This window comes from Myxine glutinosa, chromosome 6 (assembly GCF_964187855.1).
Source record: "Myxine glutinosa chromosome 6, kmMyxGlut1.1, whole genome shotgun sequence".
Classification (NCBI taxonomy): domain Eukaryota; kingdom Metazoa; phylum Chordata; class Myxini; order Myxiniformes; family Myxinidae; genus Myxine; species Myxine glutinosa.
Window position 1 is genome coordinate 184,024,124 of NC_136266.1, and position 22,484 is coordinate 184,046,607.

The 22,484-nt window shown below is 44.0% G+C and overlaps 2 protein-coding genes across 5 annotated transcripts in view; one reads left to right on the forward strand and one right to left on the reverse strand.

The window, feature by feature from the left end:
• The window catches only part of LOC137429021 (ubiquitin carboxyl-terminal hydrolase 5), a 119,846-nt gene extending 112,135 nt beyond the window's left edge, over positions 1 to 7,711 (reverse strand). For 2 of the 4 annotated variants that reach the window (XM_068119014.2, XM_068119012.2), the window contains exon 1: positions 7,560 to 7,678. In XM_068119014.2, the coding sequence (XP_067975115.2) occupies positions 7,560 to 7,667 (108 nt within the window). In that variant the 5' untranslated portion in view covers positions 7,668 to 7,678. Of the gene's footprint in view, positions 1 to 7,559 lie in introns of all 4 variants that reach the window. The other 2 variants (XM_068119013.2, XM_068119015.2) reach the window with 2 other exon arrangements.
• Positions 7,712 to 9,482: 1,771 nt separating this feature from the next.
• CDCA3 (cell division cycle associated 3) lies at positions 9,483 to 21,311 on the forward strand. Its single transcript, XM_068119005.2, has 7 exons — positions 9,483 to 9,684; positions 9,784 to 9,937; positions 10,038 to 10,097; positions 13,266 to 13,365; positions 20,380 to 20,498; positions 20,593 to 20,735; positions 20,874 to 21,311. Exons 1-7 carry the CDS (start codon positions 9,547 to 9,549, stop codon positions 21,009 to 21,011), a joined length of 852 nt encoding a protein of 283 aa, XP_067975106.2. The 5' UTR covers positions 9,483 to 9,546; the 3' UTR covers positions 21,012 to 21,311.
• Positions 21,312 to 22,484: the final 1,173 nt, after the last annotated feature.

A 22,484-nucleotide genomic window follows, 5' to 3' on the forward strand; every position in this document is an offset into this window, starting at 1 on the left:
GGGTATTCCTGGAACCCCTGGGAGTAAAATAGGCTATTTAGTTTTCCCAATTTCAGCTTTGGTCTCCAGCATTCATTAGCTTTGGTCTCCAGCAGCATTTCAGCTTTGGTCGCACATAACATTCGCGTTCGCATAACGTTCATTGTGACGATGTTCTCATTGTGACGATGTTGTGACGATGTATGTGTACACGGTAGTGTTTGACGTGACGGTGAAAATGTAATTACTCCCGCTAGGGAGCAATGCATTCGATCTGTCCATGTGTGTGTGTTTGTGAACAAGATATCTGGAAAAGTTCTGAGCAGATTTGGATGAAAGTTGGTGGGATGATTGCCCTTGGGAAAAGGAAGAATTGATTAGTTTTTGGTGAAGCTCAGGATATTATTCCGATCCGGGAATTTTTTGAAGGACTGTTTACCATTGGAATATAGGGCTCTTTTTTTTTTAACATTATCTTCTATATTTAACATTATGATATGAAAATAGTTTTCATATTTGTTGTAAATGTAGTTTAAACTCGTGGTTATGCGTTAGAGCGGTGTATTTCGTTAGCAGCGTCATCTTCAAGGTTCTTTTTTTTTCTAATAAAGACATATTCTGTCATTTTAAAACCACCAAAGTGTGTATCAGGTTTCCTCGTTTCATAAAATGTATCGTTTAATACGTATAATGCTTTTTTTTTTTCTTCTTTTTTTTGTATACTGAATCGAGGCTTGTGAAAGAGCTAACATTTACTTCACAAACAAATCAACCAGACAAACAAAATATATAAAAAGAGGGAGCGGAAAACAAGATGGGGAGAGAAGGGGAAGCACACAAACACAACATTTGAGAGCAGGGAGATGTGTGGAAGGGAGAGGGCTTGGGGGGAGGAGGCGTGGGAAGGGGGGGGGGGGAGGGAGAAGTATAAAACACAAGGACACCAAGGACTTCCAGGACAGAAGTTGGTATTTCAAAAAAGTGGAATTGGGGTGAAATTAGCGGGGGTAGAAAAGATCAAGGTTTTGGATGGGGGAAGATAAGAGATGGTGGTGAACAGCTGTTTTAAAGACCTGGAGGGTGGAGTGGGATTGAAGAGAGTGAGGGAGTTTGTTCCAGAGGCGGGAGAAAAGAGGAATGAAGGAGTGAAGGTGAGCAGAGAGTCTTGATTTTGGCAGTTTGACCATAAGAGGGTTGCAGGCAGATCTTGTGCGACCTGTAGGAATATTTGCGGGACAGAGCCCAGAGAGAGCTGGGGGGGCAAGGCCAGAGAGGAGTCGGTAGAAGACGGAAAGACCACCAACCTGCCTGCGGTGAGTGAGTGAGAGGCCCTTGGAGTTAGCTTCATCGCGGGAGATTCCAATGATTCTGAACGCTTTGGTTTCAACAGCGTGAAGACGAGCTAGGTGTGAGGCAGGAGCACCAGCCCAGAGGGGAGAGCAGTATTCCATTGAGCTGCGGATGAAAGCCTTGTATGTGGTGAGGAGCTCAGGTGTGCCAAGGAAGGACTTCGCACGACGGAGGATGCCCAGTCGGCGACTGGCTTTGGAGGCCAGATTTGAAATGTGGTCTGGCTTTGGAGGCCTGGCTTTAAAACCTTTTTATTTTATTTTTTTACCTCAGAAGAGATATCAACATTTACCTCAGCGAATGTCAACCGCGTTGTCAGTATTTGATGAACTTATAAATAATTAAGTGACTTATAAGTGTGACAAGCATGTGCACGGGATTCTTCCCAGAAGAATGAGTGGTCGCATTAGCTTGTACGACTTAAAATGAGCGAGTTTTGTTTTGACATTTGGGCCAGTTTTACATGTTGTATCCCTAAGGAATGAAACGAACGTTTTCCTGGCTTACAATTTTATTTGAAGTCACACATGCCTCAAAATACTCACTTATATAGAATTGAACGCTGAATCCGAAAATGTAAGTGAAATTGCCTTGTTTTTTTTTTTAACATTATCTTCTATATATTCTAAATATATATCTGTGCAGTGTCTGTCTTGTGTTGTCTTGTCTTGTGTTGTCACTGAACTACTCCCTCAAACTTTTGTGAAATCGTACTATTCCAACTTGACCCACGGCGGGAGAATGCGCTCTACTGAGTGGCGTTCTAGTTTCGTAATGTTTTTTGTTTCGTAATCCTTTAATGAACGTTTAATGCCCTTCGATGTCAGGGTCCGCACGCACGCAACACTGGACGGGCCAGCGTGTACCTTGCCCTTCGCCGTCATGCTCGGGTAAACCACTGAACCCCATCCGTGATGGGGACTGGGGCTTGAGACAGTGTCCAACGAACGAGTAATTCCCAGTAAGCGCGAGTCATCAGCTCGCGTTGATCAAGTCCCTGCCTTTTGTACACACCGCCCGTCGCCGCACAAACATCACAATGAAACACAATCACAATTCACATATTCGTGCAATTCGAATAAATAAATTCGAAGTCGAATATTTGAATAATAATTCGAATATTTTCGTCACAATGAAAACGTCGTCACAAACGGGTACTGGGGACAATGTGACAAACGTCACAAACGGGTACAATATTGGAGAGGCCATTGCCAAAACGATTTGTTTTCTCTGGTACGTGTTTCTGGGCGGGTACCGTTTCAGATAAACCGGTAAAATGCCTCCCAAACGGAAAGCCTCATTAACGAAAACGTCCAAGGAAGCATTCACATTCACAAAATTTCTGCCTTCAATTTCTGATATTTCGCCTTTTCATTTCGGCTTCCCAATTGAAGCCCCGCCCATAGGGTGGGTACCGTTGCTAGTCAAGAAAATGTGTCCACATCTACAATCTCTCCGTAAAAAGCAACATAATGAAATTGGAGGAAAATTATTCAAGTTTTGATCAAAAATGTGTTGTTAATTAGGTCACAATCCCCAAAAGGTAGGTCAAAGACAAAATACAAATATCAGGTGCACAATGCCAGTGTAGGTCCACTATTTTGACGCAAGAACATCTTGGAAGGCCAAGCAGGCTTTCAGATTCCACATTGGCAAAATTGAGCGATGACAAAAAACGTTTTTTCCAGACTACCTTAACCTTTAACCCCTGTGGGGTACAATGCAAATTAATCGCAAATGCGGCTTGCCCTAATCTAGGTACGTGACAAAAAATTTCAAAAACAAGGAACTCCTTTGCAACTGGTACCATTGGAAAGAGCATGAAAATACCATTTAAATGATACCCAGATCATTGTCCTAGGTCTAATATTAAGAGAGTTAAGGGGGCATTATACCATTGAAGGCAAAAATATATATATTTTTACAAATATACAAATGCATCAATTAAAATGTTTGTTTCCTAGTATTGTATATACTAGGGCGTGCCCGTACGTGGGTGCAAAAAAACATGCGTGCAAACAACAACAAAAAAAAAACTTTGAAACCACGTGGCAGTAACGACCACAGAACCCCCCCCCCCTCTATTTACATGAAATGGTTTGGTCCATTCGCAAAGCCAAAGCGAACGGCTTGCGAGTACGGTAGAACCCCCCCCTCTATTTACATGAAATGGTTTGGTCCATTCGCAAAGCCAAAGCGAACGGCTTGCGAGTACGGTAGAACCCCCCCCCCCCCCCCCTCTATTTACATGAAATGGTTTGGTCCATTCGCAAAGCCAAAGCGAACAGCAAACGGCTAAATCGCCATAGCTCGGTAACTACTTCTCCGATTAATATGAAACCTTGAAAAGGCACATCCTCAGGTCCCCAGCAATATACCTGGCAAGTTTCAAGTATATCGGACCCGTGGTTGTCGAGAAACAGCGGTCACAGACACACAGACACACAGACACACAGACACACACACATACACACAGAGATTACTGGAATTATAGATAGATAGGGCATGCCCGTACTATATATATATCTAAAATTATATCCCCCCCCTCTATTTACATGAAATGGTTTGGTCCAAAGCGAACGGCTTGCGAGTACGGTGACAATCCCCCCCCTCTATTTACATGAAATGGTTTGGTCCAAAGCGAACGGCTTGCGGAGTTTGGTAAAGAAATCGCCATAGCGTGCACAAACGCGCAGGAAAGCGAAAGAATCGCAAATTAGTTTTAATTAGTTTTAAAACATAGTTTAACGCCAACATAGTTTGCCAACGTGAAATAAATGAATACGCTCTCAAATGTGCCGTCCGAGGCAGAGTCTGTTCGGCACGTTCGGCACACGTGATAGCTCGCTGCTCTCTGATTGGTTGAATCGTTTTTTGGACATAGCTCGGTAACTACTTGTCCGATTAATATGAAACCTTGAAAAGGCACATCCTCGGGTCCCCAGCAATATACCTGGCAAGTTTAAAGTATATCGGACCCGTGGTTGTCGAGAAACAGCGGTCACAGACATACAAACATACAAACATACACACAGAGATTACTGGAATTATAGATAGATGTACCAAGTTTGAACGTAAATGGACTTGTCATAGAGAAGATATAAGCTGTAAAGTGGTAATTCATCATTTGTATGCATCTGGTTACCATGGTAACCATGCATAATATAATGCTATGTAATGTATACCAATGTAATGTTCATATATCAAGCAACATGTACATATATAGTTTTGCATATTTTCAATCAAGACATTTTATCAAAAAGTGCATTACTGTGATTCAGTGTTGTTTTTACTGTGTTCAGTGTAATGGGGAGCTTATATCTTCTCTATGACAAGTCCATTTACGTTCAAACTTGGTACATATATACAATACTAGGAAACAAACATTTTAATTGATGCATTTGTATATTTGTAAAAATATATTTTTTTTTGCCTTCAATGGTATAATGCCCCCTTAAAGCATTTTGAAATTTACCAATTACGCGCAATTTTGGTCCTTTGTATAAATCAATGGAAACAAAGGAAAAATGTGTGACCTTTTTTTTTATTATGGTCAAACACAAGATTCCGGTGCTCAAATTAACTAAATATTAAAATTAGATGTGGATAAACATATAAACTAACACAATAAATTGGTTTCAGAACGATATAAACTTACCTTCGTCAAAATCAGTGAATGGTTTTTGCAACCCAAACTTGCGGCAATAAATTCACCTACTTCTCGAAGTCGGAAAATAAAGGTTGGAAGACGAGGTCAAAGGGGAAAATCTGAACTACGTCATAAGTATTTCCGGTTCATCGAAGAAAAACAAATACTATCTCTGCAGCGATAGTAATAGAGGGCTGTGCAGACAGCCGAGATCGCTGGCAGAACAGGTAGTGGTGCCACAGCGACGCGCGACTCAGCAGCCGATAGTCACGTACCTACCTAATCTATCTAGAGGGCAATAGGTTCTGATCGGAGAAAACCTTAGTGGAGGTATGGTGAGAAATGTTAAAATTACTATAATCAAGTCGCGACCTTAAAAGGTCAAGATCAAAAATAAGTCCACCTCGCAAACTTTGTATTCCCATTATTGATGAAAAATTTCATTCGGAAAGTCCCAGCAGGCTCCGATATGGAGCTGGGAAATTGGGAGTGCAGGAAGAAAATAAATAAATAGCTTCAGTGGTGGTGCAGTGCTCCTTGGGATCTAATAACCTCCGAGGTACCATTAAAATTGTGGGCGTTAACTGCAGAAACAAACCCGACAACAGCAATAAGGCTTCCCCTATCCTATTCCAACATAGTCAGGTTCACCATGTTAACAAATATAATTTCGTTCAAAATTTTGGTAGATTAGCAAAACGATACATTTTTGGAATATTCAGAGCATGAGGAATCCAAAAATTAATGTTTACATTTGCGTAGACACCTTTGCGAAAATGACACTCAGGACAGTGATGAAGATAGTCAGGTTCACTGTGTTAACAAATATAATTTCTCTCAAAATTTTGGGATTAGCAAACCTGTACATTTTTGGAATCTTCAGAGCATGGAGAATCTGAAAATCAATGTTGGCATTTGCACAGACACCTGCATGGCCGCCATTTTGGATTTTGAAAATGGCCGCCATAAAATACATATTTTGCGTGATCTCGGCTTCTAGTCAACCTAGAGACTTAATTAAATATGCTAATCCTATGTTTTCTGGGTCAAGGAATCCAATAAAGGCCTCAAAATAGTGCTCAGGATTATAGAAAAGCAACAAACAAAGGTAATTGAAAACCATTGTCTTTATATTTGTGATATAACTGTATTACATAATACATGATATTGCAAGTCCTTTGAAGTTATAGGTTGTTATAGGAAGTTATAGGTAGTATCAGATTGAACTATAAGTCCTATACACAGGATCTACGAGGTCTATACCGTTCAGGAATATGCTTTTACAGATCTTCATCACTGTCCTGAGTGTCATTTTCGCAAAGGTGTCTACGCAAATGTAAACATTAATTTTTGAATTCCTCATGCTCTGAATATTCCAAAAATGTATAGTTTTGCTAATCTACCAAAATTTTGAACGAAAAAACATAGTGAACCTGACTAACAGGGGGAGTGGGGGTTAACAATATCAGCACATATTGCTAAGCATTGCATTTTGTTAGACTTTTTCCTAAAACCTCATGGGGGCTACCATTACAATTATAGAGCAAAGGTCCTGAAGAGGAGACCCAGGTGGTCATCAATACACTCTTAAAACCACCTTTAGAGGCCATTTTTCCCAGCAAAGCGGGGGTTGGCCTTTTTCGGGGACCGTGGTTGTTGTTGTTTTTTGGTCCCCTTTTTGAAGCAATGTTTTACGGCCGGATGCCCTTCCTGCAGGGAATATATTTTTAAGTCACTGCTTTAGAAAAAAAAACTAGAATTAGAGAGCATATACCTCCACCTGGTTAGCCATATCACTCAATGGTGAAAAATCACTTGAAAAAAATTATACTAGCCGGATCTGGATCCGGATCTTCACCAAAATCGAATCATTCTTCCTCGTCACACACACAACCTCTCCACCAAGTTTCGTCCAAATCCGTCCATAACTTTTTGAGATATCCTGCTATGTATCGTTTTGTCCCCATCTCCCGATGGTGAAGAATCACATAATCAATTCTCGTAGCCGGATCCGAATCAGGATCGTCACCAAAATCTAATCATTTCGTCCTCGTCACATACGCTATATGTCTGCCAAATTTCATCCGAACCCACCCACAACTTTTTGAGATATTTTGTTCACAAACGGACAGACAAACAAACAGACACGGTTGAAAACATAACCTCCATCCACCAACATCGAAGGTCCACCTTGCAGACAGGACAGTCACATACGCTACATCTCCGCCCAATTACCCACACATACACAGGACAGAGTCGGATTTAGATCGGCAACAAGACGCGTGCTCCATGATGCAGAGCCCCCTGCTGGCGGTACGTCATGACATCCCATCCTACAGCGGAATTAAAACCCGCGATATCAAATATCCCAGTGCAATGAGAGCTGATACTCCAACAAACACCAACAACGGGTAGAGAAGGCACACAACATGAACATGCCCGCTGATGGAAAGTGCGAGAACACGCCGCTTTTTCACGATCTCACGCCCATTCAAAATGAATCCCAACACTTCTATTGAATTGGGCGGTGCCTGAGGTACATTTTCTTTTAACCTGAACATCCTCGAAACAGCAAACGTACCGGCGTATCAAACGAGTAGACACATTCATCCTTGTACACTTTGTCCCCAGCACCAGGTGCCCGAACCATTGCAAGACAAGACACCACAAGCTCAGCAGCGTCCGCCATCTTTCCCGTATTTACGGAACTTCCGGTGAGAGGGAATCGTGTTTCGTCCTGTCTTGTTGTTAAACGGGTGTTCATGATTTTATTTAGATGTACAAACGTCACATATCTTAACGTTTCCCTGCTCTTCTCAGTAGATATCAGTAACAAAAAGCCTTTAATAATGGACAAGCGAAAAGGAGGAACAACAGTATATTTTTTCATTCAGCAAATGATGCGATAAATGATGCAGCAAAACATTCTTCACACAAATTTACAGTTACGTTTGCTCTGAATCTGAGGAAACATTGAAACAATGTGATGATTTCGGTAATGATACACACATATCATTTTTGATGTCAAGTTTCTTGTAATATTTCGTGATATAAATCCTGCGCAAAAATGTTTAATCGCACATACCCACTCCACACATACCCACATCTACTCACACATACCCACCCCACACATACCCATCCCACACATACCCACATCTACTCACACATACCCACCCCACACATACCCACATCTACTCACACATACCCACCCCACACATACCCACCCCACACATACCCACTTTTACTCACACATACCCACCCCACACATACCCACTTTTACTAACACATACCCACCCCACACATACCCACTTTTACTAACACATACCCACCCCACACATACCCACTTTTACTAACACATACCCACCCCACACATACCCACTTTTACTAACACATACCCACCCCACACGTACCCACTTTTTTCCACACATACCCACACACACCCACTTTTACTCACACATACCTATCCCACACGTACCCACTTTTACTCACACATACCCACCCCACACATACCCACTTTTACTAACACATACCCACCCCACACATACCCACTTTTACTAACACATACCCACCCCACACGTACCCACTTTTACTCACACATACCCACCCCACACATACCCACTTTTACTAACACATACCCACCCCACACATACCCACTTTTACTAACACATACCCACCCCACACATACCCACTTTTACTAACACATACCCACCCCACACGTACCCACTTTTTTCCACATACCCACACACACCCACTTTTACTCACACATACCTACCCCACACGTACCCACTTTTACTCACACATACCTACCCCACACGTACCCACTTTTACTCACGCATACCTTCCCGCCCACACACACACACCTTTACCCACTCATACCCATTTTTAGTTTGATTTATATATGTATAATCGTAGTTTGTTTGTTTGTTCGTTATTAACTCCAGCTTCAGTTTTCATGGCATTCCCATCAAACTTGTGACGCGTATTCAGCGTCTCCAGAGTGTAACATGAGTGATGATCCTGTGAGTGCTGAGTTCGCGATTAAGGTTTAAACTGACACTGAAAACCACCACTGTGTCTGAGTACCATAATATGTACTGAAAGACAAAAGCCTAATACTAACACAAATAGTAATGTGTAATTCAAAGTATAAGTGCAGAGAAAGGCCGAGGTTGGGTGCAGCACTCTGTTTAGTAAACGTTTAACAGTTAATAACGTATACTTTGATATATCTATCCCTTTCCTTCGTTAATATCATTTGTCGTCCCACAAAAATATCATGTACAAACAGCACATTGATTGCGAATGACGTCATTACGTTTTGAACGTGCCCGATGACTTATTGGTGGATGGCTAAACCAATGAAAACTCATATAGCAGCAATCATGTCACGTGAACTGGGGAGTGGTTCTTATTGGTTAAGGTAATTGAAAAGTAACCAATCATAATGAATGTTATTGAATATTTATATCACGTGATGTAATACTCGATTCCTGTTGGGCGACGTTGGAGGTTCAAACTAACGGCGCTTGTGGTGTTTGTCGAGGCGGCGGTTGCTAGTTTTTGGGGCCATGGGGCTGAATGCGAGTCACGATGTACGCGCTTCTCCCTGCGACGATTCATGTCCCTCCCGGATGAAATACCAAGGGCTCAAACGGCTCGCTGATCCCCGCTCACCTTCAAGCGCCATCGATCGGACCCCGATACAGGCATTGCTTCACATCTCACGCTTGCATTCTCCTCAGGTTGTCACGGCTCTGAGGTACACGGTTTGATTAACGTATCCCGCTCCCCATGCTCGACCTCAGGTGGGCGCCAGCGTTTCCCCCTCCAGCGGAGTGCTTGCCGAAGATTGGAAGGCGCGGCCATTCGTTGAAGCGGCAGCGAGTTGCAGCCCGACCGTGTACCTGCACGACCCTCGATCTCCGTCGCTTGGAGTGGACCGGTCTCTGCTCACCTCAGGTCAGTGTCTTGGTGCGCTGCTCCTGCTGCTCCTGCTTTATCTGCTCATTCGCCTCATGTTGACGGTTCGTTTTATATGTAATTTTGCTCTTCGTTGCAGCTGAGGTGATCGAGACGCTCGTTGAGTCTGAGCGGAGTGCCATGGAAACCGATTCTTCAGGTAAATGGGAAACTTTTTCCAGATAATCCGTAGCTTTAATGTGTGTGTGTGTGTGTGTGTGTGTGTGTGTGTGTGTGTGTGTGTGTGTGTGTGTGTGTGTGTGTGTGTGTGTGTGTGTGTGTGTGTGTGTGTGTGTGTGTGTGTGTGTGTGTGTGTGTGTGTGTGTGTGTGTGTGTGTGTGTGTATACACACGTAGTAGAGGAATGTTGGTTCTGAGACCAACCAAAATTTAACATTAAAGTGAATGGGGGAAATCTATGACCGACATTTTAAAATCTCCAAAAAAAAAAAAAAAAAACCTAAAAAATCGCCCTGTTTCTCCCAATTTCAACTACGCCTGTAAACAAATAGACTTGGCATTTAATATGGAATATTTTTTTTTTTTCTTGATGGGTTTACTTTCTTAACTCAGTATATCAATCTGGTGAGTTTCATTTACTCTTTGGTGATTTATTTGTTAAAAGAACCATGTCACTGATTGTCTGTCGCAGCAAGAAGTCAACAACAGGATTATATCACAGGTGGCGTGGCAAAATGTACGGACAGGTGCATTTGATGATTGGCTTCACAGTCGGGTATACAAGGGTTGTTGTGTTCTGTATTAGTGGAAAACAACTGCTGCACGTCTCCTAAAGTTTTTGCCGCTTCCTCTGGAGATGGTCCGTCAACTCGACAATGCTGTTTGTCATGGAGTGGTGGCTTTACGAAATTACGGCATGAAACAGCGTGCTATTGCTCGGCAGTATGGCATCACTCAAGGTCAGGTGTCAAAGATCCTGAAACGAAATGCTCAGAGGGGTGTCCCTACTCCAATACCGAGGCCAGGACGTCCCCGCAGAACCACAAGGAGGGATGATCGCCAGCTGCACCGGTTAGGCCGTACCAAGTCAGCTAATCGGCTTAAGGCTGAGTGGCAGCAACTGACAAATGTGCCTGTATCCAGAAGGCTAGTCAACCAACGACTGGTTCAAGCAGGCTATCGTGCCAGGCGTCCCCTGAGAAAGCTACGCCTGACCAGACAACACCGCCAGCGCCGATTGCAGTGGACCACAGAGCACCGTCGATGGCAGCCAGGACAATGGAATCACGTGATCTTCAATGACTAGTCTAGATTTCTCGTCTATCGTCAAGATGGCCGCGCCCGAGTGCGCAGACAAGTGCATGAAGCCTACAACAAAGATTGTATAGTGCCAAGAGTCCAAGCTGGAGGTGGTGGGGTGACCGTTTGGGCTGCTTTTCATGTAGGGGGCAAAACTGACCTGGTTGTTCTGAATGGAAACTTGAACCAGTTCAAGCGCAGGGCCATTCTGGAAGAAACATTGCTTCCATTTGCTCGTGCAGCCTTTCGAGGAAACTTTGTCTTCCAAGATGACGATGCACGGCCTCATCGTGCTCGCATGATCCAACACTTTCTTGCTGACAGTGGTGTAGAGCATATGGAGTGGCCTGCCACGTCCCCGGATATGAATCCGATAGAGAACTTGTGGGCAGAATTAACGCGTCAAATCGACCACTTGGACCAGCAGCCGACCTCTGTGCGTGAATTGCAGCAGGCTATTGTCACTGCATGGCAAGCGATTCCTGTCCAAACCTTGGCAAATCTCGTGAACAGCATGCCTCAACGTGTACGTGCTCTCCTGAATGCTCGTGGGGGTTACACGAAGTACTGAACTGTAATTTTACTGTCCGTAATCCCAGTCGTAATTTAACTTTTGTTTTTGTTAAAAAAAAATTGGGCTAATGTGCAAAATAGAGATACTTCTGGAAAACGTACAGAAGTTTAACACAGTAGTACTGTCCGTGAATTGAGTTCGATATCAGTTTACATCACTTTCAAGGATCAATTTATTTGTTTTGAAATGTCAAATGTGGTTTTTGTTTCTTTTAAAGGTCACATTAACAAAATCTAGAATAATTTCAACATAATTCCAATGAACTTTTGGTTCTAAGTCATCTTGAAAAGTAAGTTCACCCCCACAAAAAAAAAATTCCATATTAAATGCCAAGTCTGTATGAAATCCTCAATAGACCAACCACTCAACAGACATTCTCCTACTACTCATGCCATGGGGGGTTGGTTATTACCTCTGCCGCCGTAGGTGGATGGAAGTTGTGTTTTCACCCGTCTGTTTGCTACTTGGCAAAACCCCCAAAAAAATTGACAACTGTGTTGATCACTCCGGTTTGTGTGCGCGTTTGTCTGTCAGCTCACTTATACTTGCCTACAGGTCACAATTTTGAACCGATCTTCATGAAACTTCACCAAATGGTAGAGTTTGTGGTCTGACAAAATCCTATATATTGTTACGTTTGTGGGAGTAGGGGGGATGAAATACCTCAGTCGAGATAGAATCGTGTAGGATTACAATGCTTAGAGTGATGCGAAGAAGAAGTCCACCTCGATGTAACTAAGTGGGGAATCTGTATAGAATAAGATGATATATGTGTCTCCATATGAGGGGTGGAGCTATGCTAATTAGGTAGGGCTTAAGGATAAACCCCAGTGTGTAATTGCCCTGTGATTTTTCCCTTCATTGTTATTTCATCAAAAAGGGCCGCCATTACAACAACCCTAATCGCTGACAGTATGACCGGACATGCCGATCGGCAAAGGAACTGCTTCCCTCTTGTTCCCCGCTCCCTTCATTGTATGTTTTATGTATCCATGAACGTTTTCATGTTTAATGTGTTTGCTCTTATACGAGCCTCGATTCTGTATATAAAAAAAGGGGTGTTCATCATGATTTGGTATTATTCACTTGTCTTTCTTCATCTATATTTTAAATATGCTCAAACCATTTCTGTCTAGATTTACGTACTCTTGTGCTCACTAGACTTTTTGTCTTTGTTCTATAAAATAATCCCATTTCATGTTTAGCATGTTTCTAAAGTTCATTCCAAAGGAATTTTTAAGGCCTATATGGACAATACATCAAAATCAGTGTAACTACATCTTTCTTTTTTTTACCCAATGTATTTGCATAATAAATAAAAGTTCGTTTCCTGGGAAATAATTTTCTGAAGACTGTTTGAATGCCCCACATGTAGAATGCCATGGGGGTTGCAGTAATATGCCCAATATCCGTTATGTTGGCTGTGCAGTGATATCTGAAAGGTTTAGTTTGACACCATCCTTGTACTTCATGACTCCCTCAAATCCTCCCAAAGCTCCAATGAAGACTCCACAACCTTCTGAACCACTTCCCTACCCTCCATGTACTGATTCAGTTGGAGAAACTGAGGGATCCAGGACTGAGGTTGAGCAGAGGTAGTTTCGTTTTGTTTGCCCTATAATTTAACCTGTGAACATGCTATTCTTCATTGTAGCAAAACGTTTTAATTTCTAGCAATTGGAAAGCAAAGTCGAATGTGGGTTTGGGGGTTAAGCACCCTGGGAATTATCTATCCTGAAGCGCTGGTGACGTGACATTATTATCTCCACGGTATTATTTATGTATCGTAATCAGTACGTCCGCACAAATGCCCACACTTTCTACCTCAAGCAAAGTTGAAACATGGCAAAAAGTTCCACCAGGAATGACCCAATATCAAATTGACTTAAAAAAAAAAAAATCTTCTCTTTTGACCCCTGTGGCCCGAAGCTCCTCACCCCCAGGGGCATGAACCGGGAGTCAGATCAAGAAAAAAAAATTTGTTACATCTTTCATGCATCCCCCAATTGCAGAAAAAGTTTCATTAGAAAATGTTTAAAATGTGCCATAATTATACTTTTTGGTATTTCACCTTTTGACCTAATCCCAGGTTCTTATTTTTTTTCTTTCTTTTTTTGTATGCTGAATCGAGGCTCGTGAAAGAGCTAACATTTACTTCACAAACAAATCAACCAGACAAACAAAATCTATAAAAAGAGGGAGCGGAAGACAAGATGGGGAGAGAAGGGGAAGCACACAAACACAACATTTGAGAGCAGGGAAATGTGTGGGAGGGAGGGCTTGGGGGGAGGAGGCGTGGGAAGTGGGGGGGGGCGGGGGGGGGAGAAGTATAAAACACAAGGACTTCCAAGACGGAAGTTGGTATTTCAAAAAAGTGGATTTGGGGTGAAATTAGCGGGGGTAGAAAAGATCAAGGTTTTGGATGGGGGAAGATAAGAGATGGTGGTGAACAGCTGTTTTAAAGACCTGGAGGGTGGAGTGGGATTGAAGAGTGAGGGAGTTTGTTCCAGAGGTGGGAGAAAAGAGGAATGAAGGAGTGAAGGTGAGCAGAGTCTTGATTTTGGCAGTTTAACCATAAGAGGGGTGCAGGCAGATCTTGTGCGACCTGTAGGAATATTTGCGGGACAGAGCCCAGAGAGCTGGGGGGGCAAGGCTAGAGAGGAGTCTGTAGAAGACGGAAAGACCACCAACCTGCCTGCGGTGAGTGAGAGTGAGAGGCCCTTGGAGTTAGCTTCATCACAGGAGATTCCAATGATTCTGAATGCTTTGGTTTCAACAGCGTGAAGACGAGCTAGGTGTGAGGCAGGAGCACCAGCCCAGAGGGGAGCAGTATTCCATTGAGCTGCGGATGAAAGCCTTGTATGTGGTGAGGATCTCAGGTGTGCCAAGTGTTACGTGGTCCTCCTGGTGACTACCTGGTCTCGGTGACCCCCGGACCGTGAGAGGAACCCCGCCAGAAAGATATATGATTTATACGCTTTCGTAACGCAATCAATATGAATTCCAGTCAATAAGAAACCCCACACCAAGGATCCGGATTAATCAATAATATATTCCCAATCAATCAACAACAATCAACAATCGATCAACAATATTACTAAGATGGCCATCTCGTATATTTCCCCCCTTGACCCCACTCACTGCACCCTCAATGGTCACTGTCCCTCACAATGTCTCTGGGCCCCTCCAGACCAAGGTGAAGGTCGACTTCTCCGCACACGGGCGGTTGAACGGACCCCTGGCCGACGTGCTCCAAACGTGCACGTCCCGTACCGGGAACGGCTGCCGCAGCGGACACCTCCTCGGGACGCCACCGGGGTCGGAGCCCGTGATCGCGGCCTCTGGGCTGTGAACGGCTCGCAAAGCGCGCGAGGCCCAAGGTGCGACCCGTACACGCACTCGTAGGCGTCGAGGCGAACAGTGCCGGACACTTGGTTCCTTCCAGGAACCCATGGCAACCTGACACGTAACAGGCAATCACCCCGCGCAGGTAACTCCTCTCGTCAGACGGGCTTTTCAAACGCAGCGTTCCAAAGCAGATAAAGATCGACTCGGCTCGGGTCGGAGCTGGTCGAGGATCAAGATGGCCACTTCTCTCCCGACCTTGTCTTCCTTCTTCTTCCGGTTCACTATCCCGTTTCCGGTCTCCTGTTATCAGGAGCGCTTCTAACCATTTAACCACAACAACCTTTAATAGAATAAACATTAATAAGCAATGACCTGAATAGTAATTCACATAAACCCGGAATCCGTAACACAAGGAAGGACTTCGCACGACAGAGGATGCCCAGTCGGCGACTGGCTTTGGAGGCCAGATTTGAAATGTGGTTTTCCCAGGAAAGATCATGGCAGATAGTGAGACCCAAAAGCTTGAGTGACAGAACTTCTTGGAGAGGATTATTCAGAAAGTGGATGGGAGGGTTGTCCAGTCGGTCTTTTCAGAGAGACATCGTAAAAGTGAGATTTGTCAGGATTGAAATACATGTTCCACTTGTATGCCCAGTCTGTGATTTTGTCCAGGTCTGCAGAGAGTGAGGAGGCTGCAGACTGCCGATCTGAGGGATGAAGAATGGAGCGACAGAGAGAAGAGTCATCAGCAAAGAGATAGAGGGAATTTTCAAGAGAGTCAGAGAGATCATTGATGAAGACCAGAAAAAGCACAGGGCCCAGAACACTGCCTTGGGGAACTCCAGCCTGAACAGGAAGAGGAGATGAGAGAAACACATTCAGGGCCACACGTTGACTACGACTAGAGAGGATGTCTGCCAGCCATGTGTGGAGATTTCCATGGATACCAAAAGAGGAGAGTTTGGTGAGCAGAGCGGGGTGCCAGACCGTATCGAAGGCACGTGATATGTCAAGGGAGACGGCTCTAATTTCCTGTTTGGCATTGAGGACCTCCATCCATTGTTGAGAAAGCAGAAGCAGCATGTCCAGAGTAGAGTGACCAGGTCTGAAACCAAATTGATGATCAGAGATCAAGCCATTGGAGAAGAGGAAAGATTTCATATCTGAAGCAATGATGGATTCCATGACTTTGCTGATAATTGGGAGAAGGCTGATTGGTCTGTACTTTCTGGGATCTGTTTTTGCACCTTTTTTGTGCGAAGTGTTGATGTTGGCAGATTTCCAAGCAGATGGCAGATGACCTTGAGCAAAAGAGGGTGAAGAGAACAGAGAGAGGGAGTGAAAGAGCGGAAGAACATGATTTTAGGACCCGTGGGCTGATGCCGTCAGGACCAGTTGCAGAATCAGAGTCGAGGGTTGACAAACTTTTCCACCTTGTCAGGAGGAAAGGACACGGAATGGGTACGACTGGGTACGACTGGGTATGGTGGGTACAGAGAGGGATGGGTTTGGGACACAAGATTTAGAGGCAAACACAGAGTTGAAGCATTCAGCTTTTTTACGTGCGGAGTCAGCCGTGTGGCCGTTTGAGGTGAGGGAGGGGATGGAGGGGGAACAAACACCAGAAACAGATTTGACCAGACGCCACCAGGATTTGGAAGAGGGAGACAGATAAGAGTTCGATCCTGAGAACGGAGAGATATAGTTTCCTGGCTCTCCTGAGGGTGGACACTTGTTTCGGGCTTTGTGAAAGGAAATGAGATTTCCTTCCGTTGGATTGGCTTTCCAGGAGACGAAAGCAAGTTGTTTCTGGGCAATAGCTTCACCACAAGATTCCGTGTACCATGGACGGGAGGAAGGGTATGACAACTGAAGATAAGATGGGATAAATCTGTGCATGAGAGAGAGCAATTTACTTTGGAAGAATTCCCAGAATGAGTTGATGTCAGAGGCGGTAGAGATGGGAGACCATTCCAGATGATTGATGGCTGCTTGAAGACCGTGCCAGTTGGCCTGTGAAATGCCAGACTCGTCGACGCTGAGGAGGCTCTGAGAATGGTCAGAGAGATGTCCACTTTAACAAGCACATGATCAGATGAGCCGATTGGAGCAGAAGAAGAGCAGCAGACATTTTCAGGGAAGTGTCATAACCAAGTCCAGAAGAGAAGATGCTCCGTTGACTGAGATCCGGGTCGGGAAATTGACAGATTGTGTCAGTCCCAGTGAGTCACAGAAGTCCTTTGAGGACCCATGGCTGGTGAGAGAGGTACCCACACCTAGCCAACTGGCATGGTGACTATTGAAATCACCACATGAGGAAGAGAGAGTTGGGATGGGTAGATAGAAGTTGGTCCATATTATCAGACAGCGAGATGTAGATGGAGTCATCACTGTTTGGTGGACGGTACAACACACATATGAACAAAAGGTGGGAGCGAAGGGGAAGCCATAGCCAAAGGTATTCCTGGGGGTGAGGTGGAGAGAGGGCAGTGCAGGGCGAGTGAGGAAGGGTTTTTTATAAAGATAGCAACCCCACCTCCAGGGCGAGGCTCAGGTCTATCATACCGGAGGAGGGAGTAACCTGGGAGAGATACCAAGGAATCAGACGTCATGAAGGAGGAAAGTTTCTGTCAAGCAGATCACATCTGGTTTGTCAGAAGCAACCTGTATGGAGAGATCAGTCAAGTTTGAGCGAAGGCCCTGGATGTTTGAGGTCCATACTGTTAAAGTAGAGGAAGGGGGAGCATCGGATACAGAACGGGGGCGGGGGGGCGGTAGGGTAAGATGTGGAAGAGGTAGGGAGAGCTGTTGAAGGTGTGTCAGATTTCAGAATAGCTTGGAGAAAGGGAAGAATGGGGCGGACAAAAGGTTTGATGGTGATTGGGTGAGGCGCAGTGAGGTGTTATTTGAGGAGGGGGAAGAGTGAGGCAGAAGGTTGAGGGAGATGAAGGTGAAAGTTGGAAGGGGGAAGAAGCGGGGAGGACGCTTTGAGGAGGAGGGGTGAGAGGAGAGTCTCGGAGGGGAGGGGTGTGGGGGGAGTTTAGGAGGGAAGGGGCAAGGGGGGAGATTTGAAAGGGATGGGTGATGGGGATGATTTGGAGGGGAGGGGCAAGGGGGTAGATTTGGAGGGAGTGGGGTGACGGGGAAGTTTTGGAGGGGAGGGGTGATGGGGATGATTTGGAGGGGAGGGGCAAGGGGGTAGATTTGGAGGGAGTGGGGTGACGGGGAAGATTTGGAGGGGAGGGGCAAGGGGGAAGATTTGAAAGGGATGGGTGATGGGGAAGAATGGCTTGAACAATGAAGTGGGACAAATTGTTGTGGACCCAGATGGAATTGAAGGAAGATGGAATAGATATATGGAAATGCTGTTGAATGCAGAGATAGATGAGAGAATGCAGAGATAGAGATATATGGAAAGCGAAGTAGTGACACGGGCATTGAGGAAGTTAGGAGTGTATGAATGGTTGATCAGAGTAGTGATGGCAATGTACAAAAGAGCGCGCACAGCTGTAAGAACGAAGGACGTGAACAGTGGTAAGTTTGAGGTGAAGGTGGGAGTGCATCAGGGGTCGGTACTAAGTCCACTACTATTTGTAGCTGTGATGGAGGTGCTGGCTCAGACCGTAAAGGAGGGTTTACCGTGGGAGTTGTTGTATGCAGATGATCTGGTGTTGATTGCGGAAAGTATGGATGGACTGAAGGAAAAGATGAACAAGTGGAAGGAATGTATGGAGACAAAAGGTCTGAAGGTGAATATCGGAAAGACAAAGGTGTGCTGTGTGCAGGAAGCGTGTCGGAGTGAATTCCATTCAGTGTACAATGTGCGCTGAGTGGGTTCATCAAAAATGTAGTGGTCTGAGAGGGTCATTAACCAGTGTGGCAGCTACATTCAAATGTAAGGTGTGCACAGAGGGAGCTGCAGATGGAGGAAATGTTGAGTTGGATCTTGGAGACGGCGTGAAGCTGGAAGGTGTGAAAACATTTTGCTACCGAGGAGACATGCTGAATGGAGAAGGTGGATCATACTCGGCAACGGTTGCTGGAGTGAGATGTGCATGGAAGAAGTTTCGGGAACTGAGTGGCGTGCTGACAAGGAGGGGAGTGTCGTTGAAAATGAAGGGAAAGGTGTATGCTGCATGTGTGAGAAGTGTTATGATTTATGGGAGCGAGACATGGGTAATGAACGTCGAGCAGCAACGAAGGCTGGAAAGGGTGGAAATGCGAATGGTTCGGTGGATGTGCGGAGTATCGTTGAGAGAGAGGAAGACAAATGATGAATTGCGAAAGATGATGGGAATAGAGCCTGTGATTGATGCTGTGAAGAGGAACAGGTTGAGATGGTTTGGTCATGTGCTGAGGAAGGATGAAAGTGACTGGTTGAAAAGAGTGATGGAAATGAATGTAGAAGAAAGTAGAGGACGGGGAAGACCGAGAAAGGCTCGGCTCAAGGTGGTGGAAGAAGAAATGCAGGCAAGGGGGTTAACGAGGGGAGATGTGGAAAATACAGCAAAATGGAGAAGATCGTCATGGGGACCGCAAGGCTAACCCCCGCTCTAGCAGGGAAAATGACCTTTAAAATGCCTGTTGTGTTGTTGACCTTGTTCCAGGTAGCGTGGCCAAAAGTGACCGCTTTTGCACCTTCTTCCCATGTGGTGATCATAACTACCAAGTTTGGTGAATGACGAGAATCGAATAGTTCCCCACCCACCCACCCGGTTTTTGTTTTTTTTCTAAAAAGCGTGGGGATAAACATTTCAAAAATAACTTTGTAGTTATTGTGGGACATATGCAATACGTAACGATGTTTTTGGGGGATTTGACCCCCAATTCATGCCGTAGGGGGTGGGGACTTAAGGTCAAAACAATTATTTTAACTGCATTTGATATTTTTGATCATTCCTGATGGAACTTTTTTCCATTTTACAACTTTGCTTTAGGGGGAAGCGTGGGGATCTCCGATGGCGTACCATCGACTTCACTCAGTTGTGGTTATTTTGGTTTAATTTGTGGAAAGTCGACTGATTGCAATAAACCGAGTTTGAAATTTCATTGTCAAATCAAATTACTATAGCCAGAAAAAAAAAATGTAGATTTTTTTTTTTCTCTCCTAAAAAGTAATTTAAGCTTGTTACTTTGAAAAGTCTGATGTACAAAATCTTTAAACCTAGATTCAATACGACCGTATTAAACTTTTAATGTTTCAGCACCCACAATGATTTGAGATTTCACGACTTTATTGGCATTAATCCTCTGCCATCCAGTTTTGCAGCGTCTCCAGAGTTTTTGTCAGATATGAGTTTTGGCCTCGAGTTAAGGCTGGCTGGACAGGCTGCTCAAGCACTGCTGGAAATATCCACTGCAGACACTGGACACCTGACTGGTAAGTGTCTCCTCTGATTGTGATCCCACAATTGCAATGGTTAAACACCTGCTCCTAACCCTTCATGGAATGTCTTTTTTGCTGCCATTGCCAGATTTGAAAGGCTGCCAGGTGACCAAGGGGCAGATTTCAAAGTTCAGAATACGAAAAGCTGGGGTACCAGGTCTGTCAGATCGCTCTCCGTTGGGAACGCTGTCTCGTGACAACTCTCCAAGTTGCACACTTCCTTTACACCCGGTGAGTGTCATCCATCACTTTTTGAACATGACCATTCTCTGTTGCTTCCTGTGCTCTTAAACCCTTGTTTGACCTTTTTTTTTTTTTCTTTTTTTTTATACTTTTTTTTTTGCCACCAACACATTGATTTTTCTGTAGGTTGGTAAAACGGTGTGGGCGACCATGCAGGGCACCAGCCCATTAGCCCGTCCCAAGTCTGCCCCACACCGCACCAGCCAAGACAAGGAGAATGGAAGTTTTCCCTTTTCGGAGCTGCATCTAAACCAGAGGGAGTAACAATCTTCCTTTGAAGATGCACATATCACTATCTATTAAATTTCAAATTACTTGTTTTTGAAGTAGTAATTATAATGTTTGTTCAGCCAGTACACAGTGGTTCTGCTTTCTCATACTGTACCCTCGATTATATATATATATATATATATATGTATGATTCAATTTTAATCAAAACAAAGTAGTGTGTTTTAAAAACTTGTATGAGCCTTCAATGTAAATGTTTTCAACCTTCCCACCATCCTCAATCCTTTCCTTCAAGTTTGAAATAAAGCTCTGCAAGGAAAAAAAAAAGAAAAGAAATCATGCGGCTTGCTTTGCAAGTTATGCTTAGTTAAAATTGGTTAATCAGTTATCCATCAATAAGTCGGTTATCCATCAAAATAATCAAATAATCGCCTGCACCTACTCTGTACGCAAACTACTTTGCGTTGTGCATAAGGAAATGTAGTTATACTGTAGAGTACTGTATTTACAGTATGTACAGTATTTTGGGGATTTTTTTTTTTAAATAGTGTACTGTATTTTATTATACCCTGAAAAATTAGTTTACTGTTTTACCCTAGGATGAGTGCAGTATTTTTCATGATATACATCTCGGCTGAAGATGTGAGCATTAACGTAACGCACAGCTTCATGAAAACCTCTGTGGTCTTTGTTTACCTCAGGTGGCATGCGGACTACGTTCCCCGTTAGGGGGTTTGTGAAGGTTATCGTGAAATATCTGATCCTTAAGCATCATGCCTCTTAACGTGTTTTAAGTGACGAGGACCGATCTGTGGCTAAGAGGCAGCGGAAAAGTTACCTTAGAAGTGAAATTGGATGTTTGAGAACGTACTGTAGAGTTGCTGGGTTATCAAGTTTGCCTGTCTACGGTGTGTACCATTTATAAAAATACCAACGTAATTTGGGCAATTGCAAAACGTGCAACTCCGTTGTCATCCAAGCACATAACAAAACTACGAAGTAAGGTATGCGAGGATGTGGAACATTTTTACAGGCCCTGTGATAGACAACCTCAAGTCCAACATGCCGTAAGACCGCTCATCATGATGAAGGTAAAAAGGCTCTTTAATGACATTAACGATTTTAATGACATTAATGACTTTAATGACATCACGCTTTTTCGAAGCTGTTCCACGATTTTCACGCATGCTCGAAGTTAAGTAATTGTCACATTTGTATTTTTGTCGAAACTATTTATCTTACGTGTGTGTACCTTCTGCGTGTCCCTCGGAAGATTATCGGTGTAAATCTTTCATACCTGTAAAAAATAGTCGAGTATTTCGTGCCACGCGGCCTAGTTGTTGAAGCTTCCGACCTTGAGGCTTGGTTCTCTCCGGGCATCCAAAGCGGTTATTTTTTCATTCGTGTGTTTGTGAAATTTCAACTCGTTATTTTATCGTCCATGCATTATTGTTTGTTTATAGTTCGTTTTGGTTTGAATTTCCTGTAACTCGTAATTAATTAATCGTG

Excerpts from the sequence above, each read along its gene's own strand:
- CDCA3 (XM_068119005.2), top strand. The coding sequence starts at position 9,547 with ATGGGGCTGAATGCGAGTCACGATGTACGCGCTTCTCCCTGCGACGAT. Across the intron at positions 9,685-9,783 it reads TCGATCGGACCCCGATACAG|GTGGGCGCCAGCGTTTCCCC; the intron begins GCATTGCTTCAC and ends GCTCGACCTCAG. Across the intron at positions 10,098-13,265 it reads CATGGAAACCGATTCTTCAG|CTCCAATGAAGACTCCACAA; the intron begins GTAAATGGGAAA and ends ATCCTCCCAAAG.